Source organism: Cherax quadricarinatus, chromosome 52, assembly GCF_038502225.1.
Source record: "Cherax quadricarinatus isolate ZL_2023a chromosome 52, ASM3850222v1, whole genome shotgun sequence".
NCBI lineage: Eukaryota > Metazoa > Arthropoda > Malacostraca > Decapoda > Parastacidae > Cherax > Cherax quadricarinatus.
The window spans coordinates 1,381,646-1,402,055 of record NC_091343.1 but is presented as its reverse complement, the minus strand read 5'-3'; the positions used below and the strand labels follow the sequence as shown (position 1 = coordinate 1,402,055).

General features: G+C 44.1%; 1 protein-coding gene across 2 annotated transcripts in view; it reads right to left on the bottom strand.

Annotated features, from left to right (window-relative positions):
* The window catches only part of LOC128696794 (phenoloxidase-activating factor 2), a 153,721-nt gene that overhangs the window by 14,854 nt on the left and 118,457 nt on the right, over window positions 1-20,410 (bottom strand). For both annotated transcript variants that reach the window (XM_070096006.1, XM_070096005.1), the window contains exons 4-6: window positions 18,690-18,869; window positions 13,568-13,692; window positions 10,830-11,066 (exon numbers count right to left, since the gene is read on the bottom strand). In XM_070096006.1, coding sequence (XP_069952107.1) covers window positions 10,830-11,066; window positions 13,568-13,692; window positions 18,690-18,869 — 542 coding nt within the window. The remainder of the gene's footprint in view (window positions 1-10,829; window positions 11,067-13,567; window positions 13,693-18,689; window positions 18,870-20,410) is intronic.

The following is a 20,410-nucleotide window of genomic DNA, read 5'->3' as shown; positions in this document are numbered from 1 at the left end:
TGTACGCTATTGCGGCATGGTCACACTTGTCGAAGGCTTTTGCAAAGTCTGTATATATTACATCTGCATTCTTTTTGTCTTCTAGTGCATCTAGAACCTTGTCGTAGTGATCCAGTAGCTGAGACAGACAGGAGCAACCTGCTCTAAACCCATGTTGCCCTGGGTTGTGTAACTGATGGGCATCTAGATGGGTGGCGATCTTGCTTCTTAGGACCCTTTCAAAGATTTTTATGATATGGGATGTTAGTGCTATCGGTCTGTAGTTCTTTGCTGTTGCTTTACTGCCCCCTTTGTGGAGTGGGGCTATGTCTGTTGTTTTTGTAACTGTGAGACGACTCCCGTGTCCATGAGCCCTCTCCATAGGATGGTAAAAGCTCATGATAGGGGCTTCTTGCAGTTCTTGATGAACACGGAGTTCCACGAGTCTGGCCCTGGGGCAGAGTGCATGGGCATGTCATTTATCGCCTGTTCGAATTTATTTGGCATCATACAGGCTTGTGTTAACCAAATTCTGTGGCTCTCTCATAAAAAAAATTAATTTTGATCTTCGACTCTCAGTCTGGTTAGTGGCTTGCTAAAAAATGAGTCATATTGTGACTTGAGTAGCTCACTCATTTCCTTGCTGTCATCTGTGTAGGACCCATCTTGTTTAAGTAGAAGCCCAATACTGGATGTTGTTCTCGACTTTGATTTGGCATAAGAAAATAAATACTTTGAGTTTCCTTCGATTTCATTTATGGCTTTTAGTTCTTCCCGCGATTCCAGGCTCCTATAAGATTCCTTTAGCTTAAGTTCGATGTTTGCTATTTCTCTGACCAGTGACTCCCTACGTATTTCAGATATATTGGCCTCTTTTAGCCGCTCTGTTACTCTTTTCCGTCGCCTGTAAAGGAGTGCCTGTCTCTTTCTATTTTACATCTACTCCTCCTTTTTCATAAAGGAATAAGCCTTGTGCATACATCGAGTGCCACCGAGTTAATCTGTTCTAGGCATAAGTTTGGGTCTGTGTTGCTTAGTCTATCTTCCCAGCTTATATCGTTTAGGACTTGGTTTACTTGGTCCCACTTTATGTTCTTGTTATTTACCTGATATAGTATTATCCAACCTGTTGACTATGTCACCAACACCAGCTCCTGGGAAGCACACCCTCTGTCTGACCTTCCTATCTCTTTTATGAAAAGCACGGCCCATGTATCTTACCTGAGAATCTACTACAATTAGAATATTCTTACCTTGATTAGCAGGGGAGTCAGTGGTACCTTTAACCTCACTAACCACTGAAGTACACTCGTCCTAGAGAACAGAGAATCGATTTCCTACCTTCACATATCTATTAACCTTCCTTATCTTCTTTTCTGAATTGTGAACCACTTGCCACTTAAAGTGGCTGACACTCCACCTCACTGCTGGTAACCATTTCCTCCTTACCAGCTCCAACCATCTCACACTCACTCCCAAACCCATCTAGGCAAACCTTCAGCCTCCTATTTTCCTCCTGAAGAAGTAGAACCTCTTTCTTCAGCACTTTAACTTGAAATTCTAAAACACTGCAGCAAGCCATGGTGCTCGGTAACACCCCACGCTAACTCCCAGACAGCTTTGGACAAGTGACCTCACATGACCTCTGACTGCTTCCCCATGACACGACTCAGAGTCACAGTCTGCTAACTTCTACATTCCTATTTACGGCTCAGTTAGCAAGTGTAAGGATAGTAATTGCAGGGGTCGAGTCACAGCTCCTGTTCCCATGTGTGTGTGTACTCCCCAGTTTGTACTCACCTATTTATGGTTCCAGGGGTCGGTCGAGTCAACTCCTGGCACTGCCTATCTTCTGGCAGTTACTGGATTCACTCTCCTGGCTGGGTAAGCCCTATCATACCTATTCTTAAGGTTATATATATAGCCTGCCTTTGCCACTTTGCTGTCAAGGTCGTTCCACTTCCTGGCCACTATAAGGCTAAAGAAAAACTTCCTAACATCCCTGAGAGTCATCTGTATTTTTAACTTCCAGATGTACCTTCAAGTACCTGTGGTCCACCTCTTGAACAGACTCACCCTGTCCATCATCAATTTATCTCGGTACATTGTATGACACATCATGTCACCCCTGGTCCTGCTGTCCCTTCTTGTCAGTTGAACTCCTTTAATCTCATGTCAGAGCTCATACTCCTCAGCTCTGGGACTAGTCTCATTGAAAACCCTTGCAGATTTTTCAAGTTTCTTGACATGCTTTATCAGAGGAAGGATCCATACTGGTGCTGTATACACCAAGATGAACCTGACATGCCCATAAACGCCTTGCGCGCGCGCGTGCGTGCATGTGTATGTGTACTCGCCTTACTGTACTCACCTAATTGTGGTTGCGGGGGTCGATTCATAGCTCCTGGCGCTATTTCTTCACTGGTCGTTGCTAGGTCCACTCTCTCCCTGCTCCATGAGCTTTATCGTACCTCATCTTAAAACTATGTATGGATCCTGCCTCCACTATGTTACTTTCCAGACTGTTCCACTTTCTGAGAACTCTATGACTGAAGAAATACTTCCTAACTTTCCTTCGACTCATCTGAGTCTTCAGCTTCCAATTGTGACCCCTTCATGGTGTGTCCAATCTCTAGAACATCCTGTTCACCTCGTCAGTTCCTCGCAGTTTTTATGTCTTTATCATGTACCCCCTAGTCCTCCTGTCCTCTAGTGTCATCAGGTCGATTTCCCTTACCCCTTCTTCGTAGGACATTACCCTTAGCTCCGGGACTAGTTTTGTTGCAAACCTTTGCACTTCCTTTAATTTCTTGACGTACTTCACCAGGTGTGGGTTCCAAACTGGTGTTGCATGTGGTGCTCTGTGGCCTGGTGACAAAAGCTCTCGCCTCACACGGCGAGGGTCCGGGTTCGATTCCCGGCGAAGGGGTGGAAACATTTGACGTGTTTCCTTAGACCGGTTATCTGTTCACCCATCAGCAAAATGGGTACCTGGGTGTTAGTCGGCTGGTGTGGGTCGCATCTCGAGACAAAACTGACCTAATATGCCTGAAATGCTCTGCATAACAAGCGGCTTTCTATATAGTAGTATGTCATTGATGTCGGCTAGACCTGTATACCTTGTACATGTATATTATGTACATTATTATTATTATTATTATTATTATTATTATTATTAATTTAGGCCTGACGTGAACGGTGTACAGAGTCTTGAACGAGTCCTTACTGAGGTGTCAGAATGCTATTCTTAGGTTTGCCAGGCGCCCATATGCTGCAGCAGTTGTCTGGTTGATGTGCACCTCAGGAGATGTGCTCGGTATTATACTCATCTCAAGATCCTTTTCCTTGAGTGAAGCTTGCAGCCTTTGGCCCCCTAGCATGTATTCTGTCTGCGGTCTTCTTTGCCCCTCCCCTATCTTCATGACTTTGCATTTAGTGGGGTTATTAAATTCTAGGAGTAAGTTGCTGGACCAAGCTTGCAGCCTGTCCAGGTCCCTTTGTAGTCCTGTCTAATTCTCATCCGACTGAATTCTCCTCATGAACTTCATGTCATCTGCAAACAGGGACACTTCTGAGTCTCTCCCTTCCGGCATGTCATCACATCTACCAGAAACAGCACCGGTCCAAGGAATGATCCCTGTGAGACCCCTATCATCACAGGCGCCCACTCTGCCACCTCGTCACATCCCAAGACTCGTTGCCTCCCTGTCAGGTATTTTCTGATCCATTGAAGTGCATTTCCTATTATATGTGCCCGATCCTCTAGCTTTTACACTAATCTCTCGTGTGGAACTGTGTCGAAAGCCATCTTATAGTCCCCCGCTCTCTCTCTCTCTCTCTCTCTCTTTGTCTTACTTCTGTTACCCTGTCATAAAACTCCAGTAGGTTTGAGACACAGGATTTCCCTTCCCTGAAACCGTGCTGGTTGTTGTGTATAAGCTTGTTCCTTTCTAGGTGCTCCACCACCCTCCTCCTGATAATCTTCGCCATGACTTTGCATACTGTAAATGTCAGTGACACTAGTCTGTAGTTTAATTCCTCGTGTCTATATCCTTTCTTAAAAATTGGGAGTATGTTTGCCGATTCCACACCTCAGGTAGTTGCCCAATTTCAATGGATATGTTGAAGATTGTTGTGAGTGGCACACAAAGTGTCTCTGCTCCCTCTCTAAGGCCCATGGAGAGATGTTGTCTGGTCCCACCACCTTTGAGGTATCAAGTTCACTTAGCAGCATCTTCACCTCCTCCTCGGTTGCGTGCATTTCGTCAAGCACATGTTGGCATATCCTTTGTTGGTTTTACCTGGATTACCTGGAGAGAGTTCCGGGGGTCAACGCCCCCGCGGCCCGGTCTGTGACCAGGCCTCCTTAGGTCAGTGTCCCAGGATGCGACCCACACCAGTCGACTAACACCCAGGTACCCATTTTACTGATGGGGAACATAGACAACAGGTGGAAAGAAACACGTCCAATGTTTCTACTCTGGCTGGGAATCGAACCCAGGCCCTCGCCGTGTGAAGCGAGAGCGTTAACCACCAGGCCACCAGTATCCCACTATTCCAGCTTTCTGGAGTCCTTCCTGTCTCCACTGTAAAAACTTCTTTAAATCTCATGTTGAGCTCCTCACATACATCTCGGTCGTTTCTTGTGAACTCCCCTCCCTCCTTCCTCAGCATGATTTCTGGTCCTTAAATATCTTCCTTTTGATGAGGCTATACAACAGTTTTGGGTCTAACTTGGCTTTCACTGCTGTGTCATTTTCATATTGCTGCTGGGTCTCCCACCTTATCTGTGCATATTCAATTCTGGCTCTTCGACTAATCTCTATTTTCCTGGGTCCTTTGTTTTCTGTTCTTTTTCCATTCTCTAGTGCACTTAGTTTTTCCCTCTCTACACCTTTGGGTGAACCAACGGCTCATTTTGGTCTTCCTATTATTTCTGTTACCCTTGGGGACAAACTCCCTCTCCCTCCTTGCAATTTGTTGTCACATGGTCCATCATTTCATTTACTGATTTTCCCACCAACTCTCTTTCCCACTGAAACTCATGCAGGAAATCCCTCATGCCTGTGTAGTCTCTCCTTATGTAGTTTGGCTTCTTCCATCTCACTCCTGCTTCCCTCTCCACTTGTAACTACTATGTATTCAAAGTTCAGAACCACATGATCACTAGCTCTGAGGGGCCTTTCGTAAGTGATGTCCTCAATGTCTGAACTACTCGATGTGAATACAAAGTCTAGTTTTGGTGATTCATTCTTTCCTCTCTCTCTCTCTCTCTCTCTCTCTCTCTCTCTCTCTCTCTCTGGTAGTATCCCTAACATGTTGATGCATGAGGTTTTCCATTACCACTTCCATCATCTTGGCTTTCCATGTTTCGGGTACCCCACGTGGCTCTAGGTTTTCCCAGTCAATTTCCCTGTAATTGAAATCACCCATAATTGAGCCCATGTGAGCCCTTCTGGCTTCCTCAGCTAGTGTGTCCACCATTGCTCTGCTGCTCTCTTCATATTCTTTTCTTGGCCTCCTGCTATTCTTTGGTGGGTTGCACATCACTGCAATTACCACCATAGAACCTCAGACTGAATTATTCCTATGTAATTTCTTTCACCCATTCTCTCCATTCTTTCCATTTCCTCAAGTCCCCACCAGTTTTTGATGAGCAGTGCAACTTCTCCTTCCCCTTTGCTCCCTTTATCTTTCCTCAGGCTCTGATATCCAGATGGAAAGATCATGTCTGTTATCCCCATGAGTTTTGTTTCTATAGGTGCTATGATTCTTCCATGCCACTCCTCACATTAATTTGTTATTCCATCTGTAATTGTGTCCCAAACCTTCAACTTTTTTTCTAATACTGTGGTCTGGGGGGGGTATGTTGGGGTTGGGGAAGCAGAAGACCCGATGAGGTGCTATGGGGGATTGTTCTGATGGTGGAATTTGTGGTGGGGGGATGGGGATGCAAGTATGGCATGTGGGTTTAGGGTTGGCTTGTTTGGTTACAGTGGGGTTGTTGGGGTTGAGGGCCTTCTATAGGTAGTTCTGAGGGTGGTTGCATTTGCTCTTCCTCCTGAGTCTGGATTCCCCTGCCATTTCCATCCTTGTCTCCTTTTCCTCCTTGCATCTTTATTTCCTCTCTTTCAATTTCTGTCTTTCTTCTCATGTTCTCTCATGGTCAAGGTACACCCGCTGGTAAGTCGATGTGTCTCTTAGTCATGCTTTCTCCTGCAGGATCCTCTTTTGCACTGTTTCTAACTAGAAAAATCACTTTGATTGACCAGTTTCTCCCCCTTGTGACCCCCCCTATTCTCAGAAAATTTGTTAATTGGGTCATGTTGTCCTCTCATATAACTTTCATGATGCTTTCAGTCACTTTTTTTTCCCCCTGTTGTCTTGCTTTGTAAGTTTCCCTGCTGACTTTCTGGAGCCCATGAACAAAGACTTACCTCTCCCTTTCATCCTCCTACTGCATTTCCCTTTGCATCACCTGATCCAATTTAATTGCCTCTGTCACAGCTTTCCTTTCTTCAATCCCCTTTCTATCTTTTGTCTCTGTACTCAATGGCCTGTCATTTTTCCCTCCTTGGTTTATCCTGGGCATCACTGTGATCTGTTAGGGCTTCTGCATATAGCTTAGCTCTTTTGTTTCCTTCAGCCAACTTGTCTGCTCATCTTTTCCTGGGCTCCACGGTGGTCTGATAGGGTCTGCATATGGCTTGACTCCATCATTTCATTCAGTCCTCTTAATTGTTTCTGGTGCACTCCTTGCCTTTTCCCAGGCACCACAGTGGTCTGATAGAGCCTCTGCATACAGCTTAAGGCCTCTGTTCACTTCAGTCCCTTCATTGGTTATTGATGCAGCAGTTCCTGTTGTCATGCCCTACTGCTCTTCAGTTCTTTAAACTGTTTCAGCTTTTTCAGTTCTTGTTTTAAACTCTGTATCCTAGCCTCTGCTGCTGAGAATTGTAGATCCCATTTCCTACTCTCTGCAGTCATCCTCTCCCCCATTTTGTTGCTAAGCTCTTCTAGCTCCCTTCCCCACTCTTGTTCTCTTCTCATGAGCTCTGCTACCCAATCATCCTTCTCAGACTCATCCTCCAGTCCCCTAGTTTTCCATCCTGTACTCTGGCAACCTCCCTTTTTTGAGTTACCACAGAATGTAAAGCTTATGTATTTTTGTGTGGCTGTTTGTGGTGTGTAATTGTATGTGTATTTGTGTGTGCATGTGTAAATGTGAATGTACTCACCTAGTTGTGGTTGCAGGAGTCAAGTCACAGTTCCTGGTCTTGTCTCTTCACTGCTCACTACTCACTCTCCCTGCTCCATGAGCTTTATCACACGTCTTCTTAAAGCTATGTATGGATCCTTCCTCCACTACATCACTTCTGAGACTATTCCATTTCCTGACAACTCTGAGTGAAGAAATACTTCCTGACATCCCTGTGATACATCTGAATCTTCAACTTCCAACTGTGACCCCTTGTTGCTGTGTCCCATCTCTGAAACATCCTGTCCCTGTCCACCTTGTCGATTCCTCTCAGTATTTTATATGTTGTTATCATATCCCCCTCCTTGACTCAAGAAATCGTAATGACACGATTGCAAATAAACCATACCCCCGGCCGGGATTGAACCCGCGGTCATAGAGTCTCAAAACTCCAGCCCGTCGCGTTAGCCACTAGACCAGCTAGCCACAATAAGATTCATCCAACTAGGTATATTTCTACACCATAGGAAAGTTAGCACAGGCACCTCTGTGACCACAAATGCAAGTTTTTACAGACGAATCTCCAGCTAGCGTGGCCGTGACGAACTCTAGCTGGTTTATTTGCAATCGTGTCATTACGATTTCTTGAGTCATGTTGACGGCAGTGAAGGGACTTGAGCTAGAGTTCGTCACGGCCACGCTAGCTGGAGATTCGTCTGTAAAAACTTGCATTTGTGGTCACAGAGGTGCCTGTGCTAACTTTCCTATGGTGTAGAAATATACCTAGTTGGATGAATCTTACTGTGGCTAGCTGGTCTAGTGGCTAACGCGACGGGCTGGAGTTTTGAGACTATGACCGCGGGTTCAATCCCGGCCGGGGGTATGGTTTATCCCTCTCCTTGTTTCTCCTGTCCTCCAGTGTTGTCAGGTCAATTTCCCTTAACCCTTTCTCGTAGATTCCTGCTAACTCCGGGACTAGTCTTGTTGCAAACCTCTGCACTTTCTCTAATTTCTTGATGTGCTTGGCCAGGTGTGGGTTCCAAACTGTTACTACATACTCCAATATGGGCCTGATGTATACGGTGTAGAGTCCTGAACGACTCCTTACTGAGATGCTGGAAAGCTAAACTTACATCTGCTAGTCACCCATATACTGCAGTAGTTATTTGGTTGATGTATGTCTCAGGAGATATGTTCGATGTTATACTCACTCCAAGGTCCTATTCTTTGAGTGAGGTTTGTAGCCTTTGGCCCTCCTAGACTGTATTCTGTCTGCGGTCTTCTTTGCTCTTCCCCCAATCTTCATGACTTTTGCACTAGGCGGGATTGAACTCCAGGAGCAATTTGCTGAACCAGGCCTGTAGCCTGTCTAGATGTGTGCGCGGTTTGTGACAAAGACAGGATGTTCCGGAGATGGGACACAGCAACAAGGGGACACAGTTGGAAGTTGAAGACACAGATCACAGGGATGTTAGGAAGTATTTCTTCAGCCACAGAGTAGTCAGGAAGTGAAATAGTTTGGGAAGCGATGTAGTGGAGGCAGGATCCATACATAGCTTTAAGCAGAGGTATGATAAAGCTCACGGTTAAGAGAGAGTGACCTAGTAGCGACCAGTGAAGAGGCGGGGCCAGGAGCTAAGACACGACCCCTGCAACCTCAACTAGGTGAGTACAACTATGTGAGTAAAGGCGGTGCTGTGCTCTCCTGACCTGACGCTGACCCAACAACCATCTACTACCTTGTACCCTGTATGCTTATCCTTCTTCCTAGAGGCTCCAGTCTAATAGACACCTGTCTGCCCGCCCTAGCTTCTATTTTAAATTACCAATTACTGTCCATTATTAAGAAATTATTGGCCTATTCTCTTTCATAGTAAGAGAATGGACCATTCACAAAACAGCTGGCCATAACCTGGAATCCACTGATCTCTAAAACCACGCATAGATCAATGTACTTGCGAAGCAGCCTGTAGTTTATCCAACTGTTTGTGATGTCCTGTCGTAGTACCTCCACCTCTGTTTCTTCACTAACATAATTTGAAAGAAGTTTTACCAAGGATATATGAAACTGGACCTCATAACATCTTTTAATTATGCTTCTCGATATGAAGGAAAAAAAAATCTAACTTCATTGGTTTGATTGAGGTCTTCCTTATTTAGTCTATATGTGTCTCAGTTATTTTTTTCCCCAGGATTAGAATCTTATATTTGTCTTCATAACACTGCATCTGCCATTTCTCCGACCACAACATGAACTTATTTGACGGCCTATTTTAATGTCATCTGCAAATTTTCTTGTTGCTATTTATTCCCTCATCTATGTCGTTTATGTATATTGTGAACAACAAGAGTCCTAATACTGACCCCCGTGGAACACCAGTGTTAACAGGTCCCCATTCTGTTCTCTCTCCATTTATGTAAACTCTGTTGCCTATTAGTCAAGCATTCTGCGATCAAGGAGATAATTTCTCCAACAGCCTCCTGTATAGAGGTTCATTTTAGTTTTTATTGGTATCTTTGTGAAGAGTGAGTCAGGAAATGTTCATAATTCAAAGATTTGTGCAGTGACGACATCAGGAGTAACGAAAAAATGCATTGGAGTACCTAGTGGCAGCAGCAGCAGCGAGACAGAGCTGACATCTCCATTATACCAAAATGTTGGGTGTGATGTGTGATGTGTCTTGACACCTACTGCCCATTGTTAACCTAGAATTAAAGAAATACTTGGGTGTTGGTAGTCTGTCTTGGTGTCGAAATGAGTTGAGGTAACTGCTCTTACTTGGCCTTTAATTTCAACTGAAAAAAGATGTTAAGATAATTTCAGCGGAGCCGCAACAACTCTTCAGTTGAAAAGATAACCTAAATATATAAGACTTCACTGTTACCTAAGAAGGTAAAAGAACGTTCCTCGACTCATAAGAGAGAAGCAGCAGTTCAGTGCGGACGTCACTAGTGGTTCAGATAACCTTCCCTGAATAGTCCTTCATAGCACTGAGGTGCACAATGTCACTATAGAGTGACATATGAAAGTAAAAGCGCCTGAAGTGCTCATTTTCGAGGGTATACAATAGATCTCGTGTTAATGTGTAAGAACCCGTGCAACAAACATGCTAATTTTTCAGTGCGTTATAGTGCGTCAGTTTCTGCATGATCTTAACAGACACCATATCAAACACTATCTTATTGATGGTCCAACCTAACCTAAGCTATTATGTATACTGCTAGTAACTCCAAACAATGATAAATTTCTCTAGTTTTAAGTACTCTGTAAGCCTATAATGCCGTGGCATGATAGTGGCTCTCGTTGCCTACAACTCATTATTGTAACTAAAGAATCTCAATATAAACTTACAAAGAAATAAAAATTGTATAACTAATAACCAAATTACACAAATGGGCGGGTTACGTTTGGCGAGCTACGTTTCATTTTCACTTAAATACTAGTTGGAAATTACACACAATAAGAGTTTACTTTAATCCAGAGTACAGCACCTGAAGCCAGTGCTGCTGGAGCTGCGCTCTGTCCTGTCTTAGACCATCGGCTACTCCAACTTTTTGTGTTCTTAGTCTGCAAGCGTCTCTTCCTAGTGCCAGCACCACTAAACGGTTCATCTTATAACAAAGACTATCAACAACTGTTACAAACACCTACTGGTTGTCTCCATCGAAGATCTGGTCCTGCTGTGGGAGGCAGACTGTACCGATGTGAGGATACTGTCTGGTGTTGACGGGGTTCCTCAGCCGCAGTAAACCCACATCATTCTGCAGTGTGTCGCTCTTAAATTGTGGGTGAATGATCACATTACTGACAGGTATATCCACATGACTGAGTGATGGGTGTTCCTGAGGGATACTTACATCGTAATCACCCAACCGCACCTTCAGGTTCCTGAGGAGAGCAAAAAAAAAAAATTTTTTATGCTGTGGATTAGGTACATCCTCCATACAGTCTGCAGGCCGCATGTGGCACACTAGAATGTGCAGAACTGCCCTGATCTAAAGTATCACAGTTCAAGATTATTCGATTAGATTTTGCCACCGAAGTGGCTAGTTTATTGTGCACCCCATATCCATCCTATGGACGGTAGCTCTAGAGCATATGGATACACAAAAGGCCTAGGAACTAGGCCCCAAAAAGGTTTACAAGAGTACATCTGGATTTATTTATACAGTTCACTAGTCTGTTACTAGCAAATTTAGGGAAACTGCTTAATATGTCTGATAACAAATGGTATAAAATACCGACATGATGGAAAAATAAACACATATGCAGTATAGAAGAAGTCGACAGCACTCTTCCTTTCTTTGATGTTCTTCTATGCAAATCTGACCATGAACTTCGTTTTAAAGTCTATCGAAAACCCACCAACCAATACTATCATCTCTACTTCTACTCTCACCACGACACCAAAACCAAACGTGGTATAATTATAGGTTTTTTCCTGTGTGCACTCCGAATCTGTAGCAAGGAGTTCCTTGAGGAAGAATGTTCTCTAACTGAACAAGTATTTTCTAAACTTCACTATCCTCGTCACTTCATTAGAGATTGCAAATGCCGGACACATAACATCTTTAACTCACTGCTGAGAAGAGATACACAATCCTCCCCAACCAACTCCGTTTCCAAACACATTTCCAAAATCTTTTCCAATACCTCATTCCAATTGTCAATCTCCACATCCACCACCATCAAGGACATCACCAATAATAGACACGACAAAGTTCAATCCACTGCGAAATATCCAGAGACTTCCAAACACGCATTTCAGAACACCAGTACGCAAGCAGATGGGACGATTCAAGTAACTCCTGTGTTCAACACCTAAACTTTAACAACCATTGAATCAACTACAGAAACACAAAACTTATCTCCAGAGAAGAAAACAGTCAGTACCGCAGAATCCTCAAATCATCACTTATCTGTATATCTAACAATTTCACCCAAAATAACGACTTCTATAACATAGTTAAACACTTTGCCAAGAAACTTCTTCGTCATCCCACATAACATACACACTCGCCCGTCTCTTACAGGTTCATCTCAGATTCAACCTACCCAGCATTCTCCACCTGACTCTCCACTCTACAAAATACTCATGTACTATTCACCCGGGTAGTTCTGTTTGTGACTTGATAAAGCCCACTGTGTGGGCGAAACGTTGTTATTAAAGGATCACATTATACTGCTTTTGTGTTTATTTTTCTAATACGCCTGGTATCCTATTTTCATTAATAGATATCTTGGCAAGTTATGTAAGTTATTATACTGTCTATTTCTATATTCCTCAATAAGTGGACAGTAAGATATAAGATTTTTAACCCCGGAGGGTTAGGCACCCAGGGTAACCCAAGAGAGGCAGTGCGTCATCAAGGGACTGTTTATCTTATTTTCGTTTGGATCCTCAATCTTGTCCCCCAGGATGCGACCCACACCAGTCGACTAGTGTTGTAGTGGCCAGAATTAGATTTGGTTATAAGTACTTCTGGCAGTTTGACAGACACACAGATGATGATCAAAGCAAATGCAAAGTATGTGGCTAATTGTGCTTAATTGTTCACTTATTGAGGAATATAAAGATAGGGGAGTTCCCTGCCCCTAACGTGGATACTTTACATTGTAATTTGAGCGTCAGGTGAAATTCACTTTGTTACGGATTCCTGCCTGCTCTGGTAAGACATGTTTTGTTGACTCACGAAATCGTAATGACACGACTGCAAACAAACCATACCACGGGCGGGATTTGAACCCGCGGTCAGAGAGTCTCAAAACTCCAGACCGTCGCGATGGTGAAGTTGATACATACGGGTGACACAATTAATACTCTGTTACTGTTGTGGCTCTCAGCCACAACAGTAACCTCCTGTACGTATTTTAGTGATTTTTATTCCTCAAGCCACCACCAATTGTTTGGTTAGCAGTGAGTGCGCCTGAGCAGCATGTGCGGTTAATATAATACTAAGTACCAGAGAGGTCTGTTCCCCTCTCATTCATTACATAGATCTGCTGCTAGCGGAGCTTCTCTCTTTTCCTTGATGCTCTGGAGCATCAACTGATATCTCTTAAGTGCAATAATTATGTTGAAACATTTTTGTATTAACAAAGAAAACTGGTGCTACTTTAGCGTGAGGTCTAGCACAGTATTCGTAGTCTACGCTGAGAACTGACTTTTAACGTGCGGTCTAGGTTAGGTTATGTGTAAAAGTGCTGGTTGGATGCACACTAAAGTGCTGGTAGACCGCACGCTAAAGTGTAAATGAGCTGGTAGACCGCACGATAAAGTTGCACCGAAAACTGAAATGGCTGAAGAAAAGAATATAGTACCTCAAAAACAAAAGTCCACATTTGTATAGGACTGGTTGTTCTTGTATGAGAAAGGCCTAATGACTTACCTCTCATTAACAACCTTGTGAGCAGCTGTGAGCACCCAGTTCTCACTGATGAGAGCGCCACCTCCCTTGTAGTTATCATCGAAGTCTAACACCACAGCCATCCACGGGTACTCCCCGAAGTCAGCCTGTCGGTAAGTGTTGTTTACTTTACTAGGTTTGAATCCTATCTACTACACAAGGGCTACTAAGCCTGTGCCATAAAAAATAAAAAAGCACAATACCATCACTAGAATAATACACATAACCCGCTCATAGTAGAATGAAACTTATGAGACGTTTCAGTCCAACTTGGACCATAAACTTATCACCAGTGGCGGCTCGTGTCTAACATTAACTTGTCACACTACCAGTGGCAGCTCGTAGCTAATACTAACACATCGACCGTTTCCCGCCAAGGCAGGGTAGCCCGAAAAAGAAAAACTTTCACCATCATTTATTCCAATGTCTTCCCAGAGGCGTGCTGACACTTCAATTATAAAACTGCAACATTAACACCCCTCCTTCAGAGTGCAGACACTGTACTTCCCATCTCCAGGAGTCAAGTCCTGGCCGGTTTCCCTGAATCCTTTCACAAATGTTACCCTGCTTACACTCCAACAGGACGTCAAGTCCTAAACACCATTTGTCTCCATTCACTCCTATCTAACATGCTTGCTGAAAGTCTAACATCCTAGTACACAAAACCTCCTTTGCTCCCTCCCTCCAACCTTTTCGAGGACGAACCCTACCCCGCCTTCCCTCTACAACAGATTTATACACTCTCGAAGTCATTCTATTTCGTTCCATCCTCTCTGTATGTCCGAACCACCTCAACAACCCTTCCTCAGCCCTCTTGATATTAATTTTGGTAATATATATATACACACACACACACATATATATATATATATATATATATATATATATATATATATATATATATATATATATATGCACACTAACAGCACCTTTCAAGGCAGGTGAAATTGCTGACCTAGAAAATGTACAGAGAACCTTCACGGCGCGCATAACGGAGATAAAACACCTCAATTACTGGGAGCGCTTGAGGTTCCTGAACCTGTATTCCCTGGAATGCAGGTGGGAGAGATACATGATTATATACACCTGGAAAATCCTAGAGGGACTAGTACCGAACTTGCACACGAAAATCACTCACTACGAAAGCAAAAGACTTGGCAGACGATGCAACATCCCCCCAATGAAAAGCAGGGGTGTCACTAGCACGTTAAGAGACCATACAATAAGTGTCAGGGGCCCGAGACTGTTCAACTGCCTCCCAGCACACATAAGGGGGATTACCAACAGACCCCTGGCAGCCTTCAAGTTGGCACTGGACAAGCACCTAAAGTCGGTTCCTGATCAGCCGGGCTGTGGCTCGTACGTTGGTTTGCGTGCAGCCAGCAGTAACAACCTGGTTGATCAGGCTCTGATCCACCAGGAGGCCTGGTCACAGACCGGGCCGCGGGGGCGTTGACCCCCGGAACTCTCTCCAGGTAAACTCCAGGTATATATATATATATATATATATATATATATATATATATATATATATATATATATATATATATATATATATATATATATATATATATATATATATAAATATATATATAACACGTCGGTTGTTTCCCACCGAGGCAGGGTGACCCAAAAAGAAAGAAAAAACTTTTATCATCATTCAACACTTTCACCATCACTCATATATAATCACTGTCTTTGCAGAGGCGCTCAGATACGACAGTTTAAATGTCCCTCCAAACTGCCAACATCACGAACCCCTCCTTAAAAGTGCAGGCATTATACTTTCCATTTCTAGGATTCAAGTCCAGCTAACCGGTTTCTCTGAATCAATTCACAATATATTACCCTGCTTACACTCCAACAGCTCGTCAGGTTCCAAAAACCATTTGTTTTCTATTCACTCCTATCTAACACGCTCACGCACGCTTGCTGGAAGTCCAAGCCCCTCACCCACAAAACCTCCTTTGCCCCCTCCCTCCAACCTTTTCGAGGACGACCCCTACCCCACTTTCCTTCCCCTACAGATTTACAACCTAAGTCATTCTTCTTTGATCCATTCTCTCTAAATGGCCAAACTACCTCAACAACCTCTCTCCAGCTTTCTGACTAATACTTTTAGTAACTGCACACCTCTTAATTTTCCACACTACGAATTTTCTGCCTAATATTTACACCACACATTGCCCTTAGATTCATCTTCACTGCCTCCAGCCGCCTCCTCGCTGCAGCATTTACAACCCAAGCTTCACACCCATATAAGAGTGTTGGTACTACTATACTTAAATACATTCCCTTCTTTGCCTCCATAGATAACATTTTTTGCCTCAACATATACGTCAATGCACCACTCACCTTTTTTCTTTCATCAGTTCTATGATTAACCTCATCCTTCATAAATCCATCCGCCGACACGTCAACTCCCATATATCTGAAAACATTCACTTCTTCCATACTCCTCCCCAATTTGATATCCAATTTTTCTTTATCTAATCATTTGAGATATATATATATATATATATATATATATATATATATATATATATATATATATATATATATATAGGAATGAAGTTGTTCACTTCATCTCCCCTACACAACAAGCATCCGTCTCTCAACGAGTTATCCTGATGTCGTGTCTGCATGTTACAGCATCCAGACACAGGTACAAGCACGATCCAGCCGAAATTTGCCGAATTTCTTCGAGAATTGTAAGTGGCGTCCCAGTGACCCCATGCTACAGCATCCCATGCTGTTTCTCAAGCCATGTGGATCAGCAAGCCATGTGGATCAGCAAGCCACGTGGATTGGCATGCCACATAGATCACTCGAAGCCATGTGGATCAGCAAACCATGTGGATCAGCAAACCATGTGGATCAGCAAGCCACGTGGATCAGCAAGCCATGTGGATCAGCATGCCATGTAGATCACGACGCCATGTGGGGTGTGGACGATGTCACGTGGACCTACGAGCCACGTGAGTTACCGAGCCAGATGTCCCAGGCCACATGCTGTGGTCTGCTGCCCACATCACACTGATGTCACCGACGATGCTGCCCGACTTCATGACGTCACGATGTCTGCCTAACATCACAGTGTGGCTGACATCACCTCGCGACATCACATGTCACATCGAGTGTTTCTAGTGATTATTTCAGTATTGTCGAGAAGATATATGTCGTGTGTTAATTAATTCCTCTTAGTGTTCTCACATGTTAGTGTACCGCATGTACCACGGGTGTGTGTTTAAAGTTTCCGTGTGTCCAGTGAGGTCTGAGCCAGACCTGAGTAGCACCACTGTGCCAAGTCACCCGATGTGACCAGTGTGTTTGACAGCTATCAGACAGCCCCGAGTGACCGAGCCCTCTTGTACAGAAAGCTTTTATGCTCGTTGCTCGTGATGTTCTGCAGAATTGTACCTGCTACGATTCCCATCTTGATTTGTTTCACTTCACCTCCAGACCTTCAAAATGCAGTTATATGTAGAGAAACAAGTCTGGGGACGCTTAGACTAACCTCTGCTATAACTCCAACTGCCGAGAGAATGACACTCGTCAAGCCGCAGTTAGCCCTGTCAGCAGGTGCTGTGTCAGCCTCGTGTCACAAGCTTCAGTGAGCAGCCTGCACAAAGATGTCACTTTGACTTCTAGCTCTCTCACTGCAGTCTGGTGTATGATGTTACGACTCCCAGATGTTTTGCCCAGTCGTCTATGCCACGACTCGCTCCACAACTCGCTCCATGCTCACCGGCAGTGACAGCCCAGTGACAGTACCAGTCAAGAAGTGTCCTCCTGAGTCACTTGCCAGAAGTCCTGCCCAGTTGCCGAGTTTTGTCGACATCTCACTCGAGGGCACCAGCATGTCGTGCCCCAGGTTGAGTGAAAACCTGCAGCGACTCCTACGATGACTGCTTCACCGTTCCAAAGGAGACCATAATCTGTTACGTCACAGCTCAGCCGCAGCAATGTCTCCTGAGTTGCAGTATCTGTCCAGACGCAGGAAGGCGTGCAGTGATGCGCTTCAACGCTCACTGCCTATGACCACGATGTTTAGCACACCCACATGTTTTTTCTTCCCTCCCTGTAGGAAGTTTTTTTTTTCCATGTCCATATGTATATATATGTTATTTTGTGTTCTGTGCCCTGTTCCTACGAGAGAGAGACCGAGTTTCCTTTATCACCAGTATTGTCGCGTCAGGACAACGCGCGGTAGGTGGCCGAGCATATGTAGACAGCCTGTACTGTCTGCACAGACAGCCCATGCTGTCTGCTAGCTTAGTTCATATTTTGCGGCACTAAGGTGCTGCCCTCTGTAGCCAGGCCTCTCGGTGAGCATGCCAGCCTGCCTGCCTTTGCCTCTGCCTCACTCACACAGCGGCCTAGCAGGAAGACACAAGGCCTACCAGTAGCTCTCTCGTGGGATGGCCCTCCCGGGCCATGGGCACAACACACAAGCCTGTGTACCCACCCGGCGTGACTTAACAATAAAGTAAGAAGCTTCCGAACACCAAACACCAAACAAACTCATTAAACATTACAGTATTAGCGCTTTCCCTTGAAAATAATATGGACTGACCTAATATTGGTTCAGGACAGACTGAAATGTTGTCGAAGTTGTTAAATACTGATGGGCAGCGCTGTATGACCCTTGTGGGTGTAGCGCTTAGTTTTGATAATAATGACTGATGAATGTGTAGGGTAGGCGAACGTTGGTGACTACTGAATCTGCAACGCAACATGGAAGTATAGTGTGGAAGAATAGTGTAGAACATGGTGGAACCATAGTGCCGGATCATGGTGTAGAAGTATAGTGAGCAAATCACTATCTGCCGTTGTGGAATTATTAGGCAGCATTATAGAATGTTTGAAGCTGCGCCACTGAGGATTTTGGAAGTTAACTGAGTCATTCCGGGCTGCAAGGAATGGGTTCAATAACTTCGGTCACAGAGAACGTGAACATGCATATTGTTCCAAGATTCTGAAGCCAACTTGATGAGATGTTCTTAGGAAAATTAAAATAAAAAATATCGAGCAACCTCTTAAAGGTCCTCCTTCGGTGATACTTAAAAATAGAAAGAAAAAAAAAGTTTTATGGTGTTGTTACCTCAGCAATGTTAGCTCCCTGGCCATTTAATGGTTGAGGATTCTGGATGCCGCAAGCACCAGTGTTAATCTGCGCTGGGAAGGGACGGACAGGCCTGGGCCTACCTATCTGGCCTGGTCGTGGAGGAATGCTGCCATCAGGACAACACAATTTCTGACCTGGGCAAGCACCCGCTGAAGGCTGAAAAGAAAATGAAAATAAAATTTTAACATCAATATAAAATATTTTACCTCTAGGGTCAATTCCTTGAAAAAATGCCACTCATCCCGTGTGTAAACATATCACAGTTAAGGGGCTTAAGACAATTATGCAGTACAGTCGTGATGTTTAGCTAGGAGAGGTCAAACAAACAGAATTACTTCACAAAAATGTATCTTTGAGAATTTTCATGAGTAATGATGGATGTTTCTGTGATTCTATATGACATACAAAACAAACAACTTCATCTTCCCACAAAAGAAATTGATGTAATATATAATGTAGCTTAGGTTAGGAAGGTAAGGTTCATCAGGATTATTATAATCAAGGAGGAAGCGCAAAACCCGTAGGATTATACAGCGCCTGTGGGGGGGGGGTGGAAAGGTATTCAGGCTTAATTCAGAGAACTGGAGCCACAGATGCAATTCCGTAGCTCAAGAGCCCCTCACCAGCGTCAAGGAACCTTCCTTGAGGGGAGGTTCGTCAGAAAACTGGACAAATGTTTCCTGACGCAGGTCATAGTCATATGATGATCCACTGTTGGAGCTTCTCGTCATCTGACCGAGGCCTTCCGCTGGCTCACCGGTCTACCCCTTAAAAAATTATGGTCATAGTTATAAATATTTAGTGAGAGACCGTATAATTTACCTAAATGATACCCAGCTTAAGACTTGCTAAAATTACTCCCACCAATGTAGAACCCGAAAAAGAAGAGACACTTTCACCATCACTCACTCCATCACTGTCTTGCCAGAGGCATGCCAACACTAAATTTCAGATTCTCTTCCAAACTGCAATATCCTCGCCCCTCCTTCAGAGTGCTGGCACTGTACTTCCCACCATCCAGGTAACTGGTTTCGCTGAATCCAAGTGTTATTTTGCTCACACTCCAACAGCATGTCAAATCATAAAAACCACTTGCTTCCACTATCTAATACACTCCTGTTGGATGTCCAAGCCCCTCAAATGCAGTCCCTCCTTTACCCCCTCCCTCTAACCTTTCCTAGAACGACAGATTTAAACACCTTCCATGGTATCCTATTTTGGTCCATCCTCTCCAAACGTCCCAACCACCTCAGCCCTTTGAATACATTTGGTAACCTTGCACTTCCTTCTGATTTTTAAACTACAGTTATAAAACTGCAACATTAACATCCCTCCTTCAGAGTGCAGGTACTGTACTTCCTATCTCCAGGACTCAAGTCCGGCCTGCCGGTTTCCCTGAATCCCTTAATAAATGTTACTTTGCTCACACTCCAGCAGCACGTCAAGTATTAAAAACTATTTGTCTCCATTCACTCCTATCAAACACGCTCACGCATGCCTGCTGGAAGTCTAAAGCCCTTGCACACAAAACCTCATTTACCCCCTCCCCCCAACCTTTCCTAGGCCAACCCCTACCCTGTCTTCCCTCCACTACAAATTTATACACTCTCGAAGTCATTCTACTTTGTTCCATTCTCTCTACATGTCTGAACCACAGACATGTGGATAATAGTTTTGGTTATCCCACACCTTCTAAT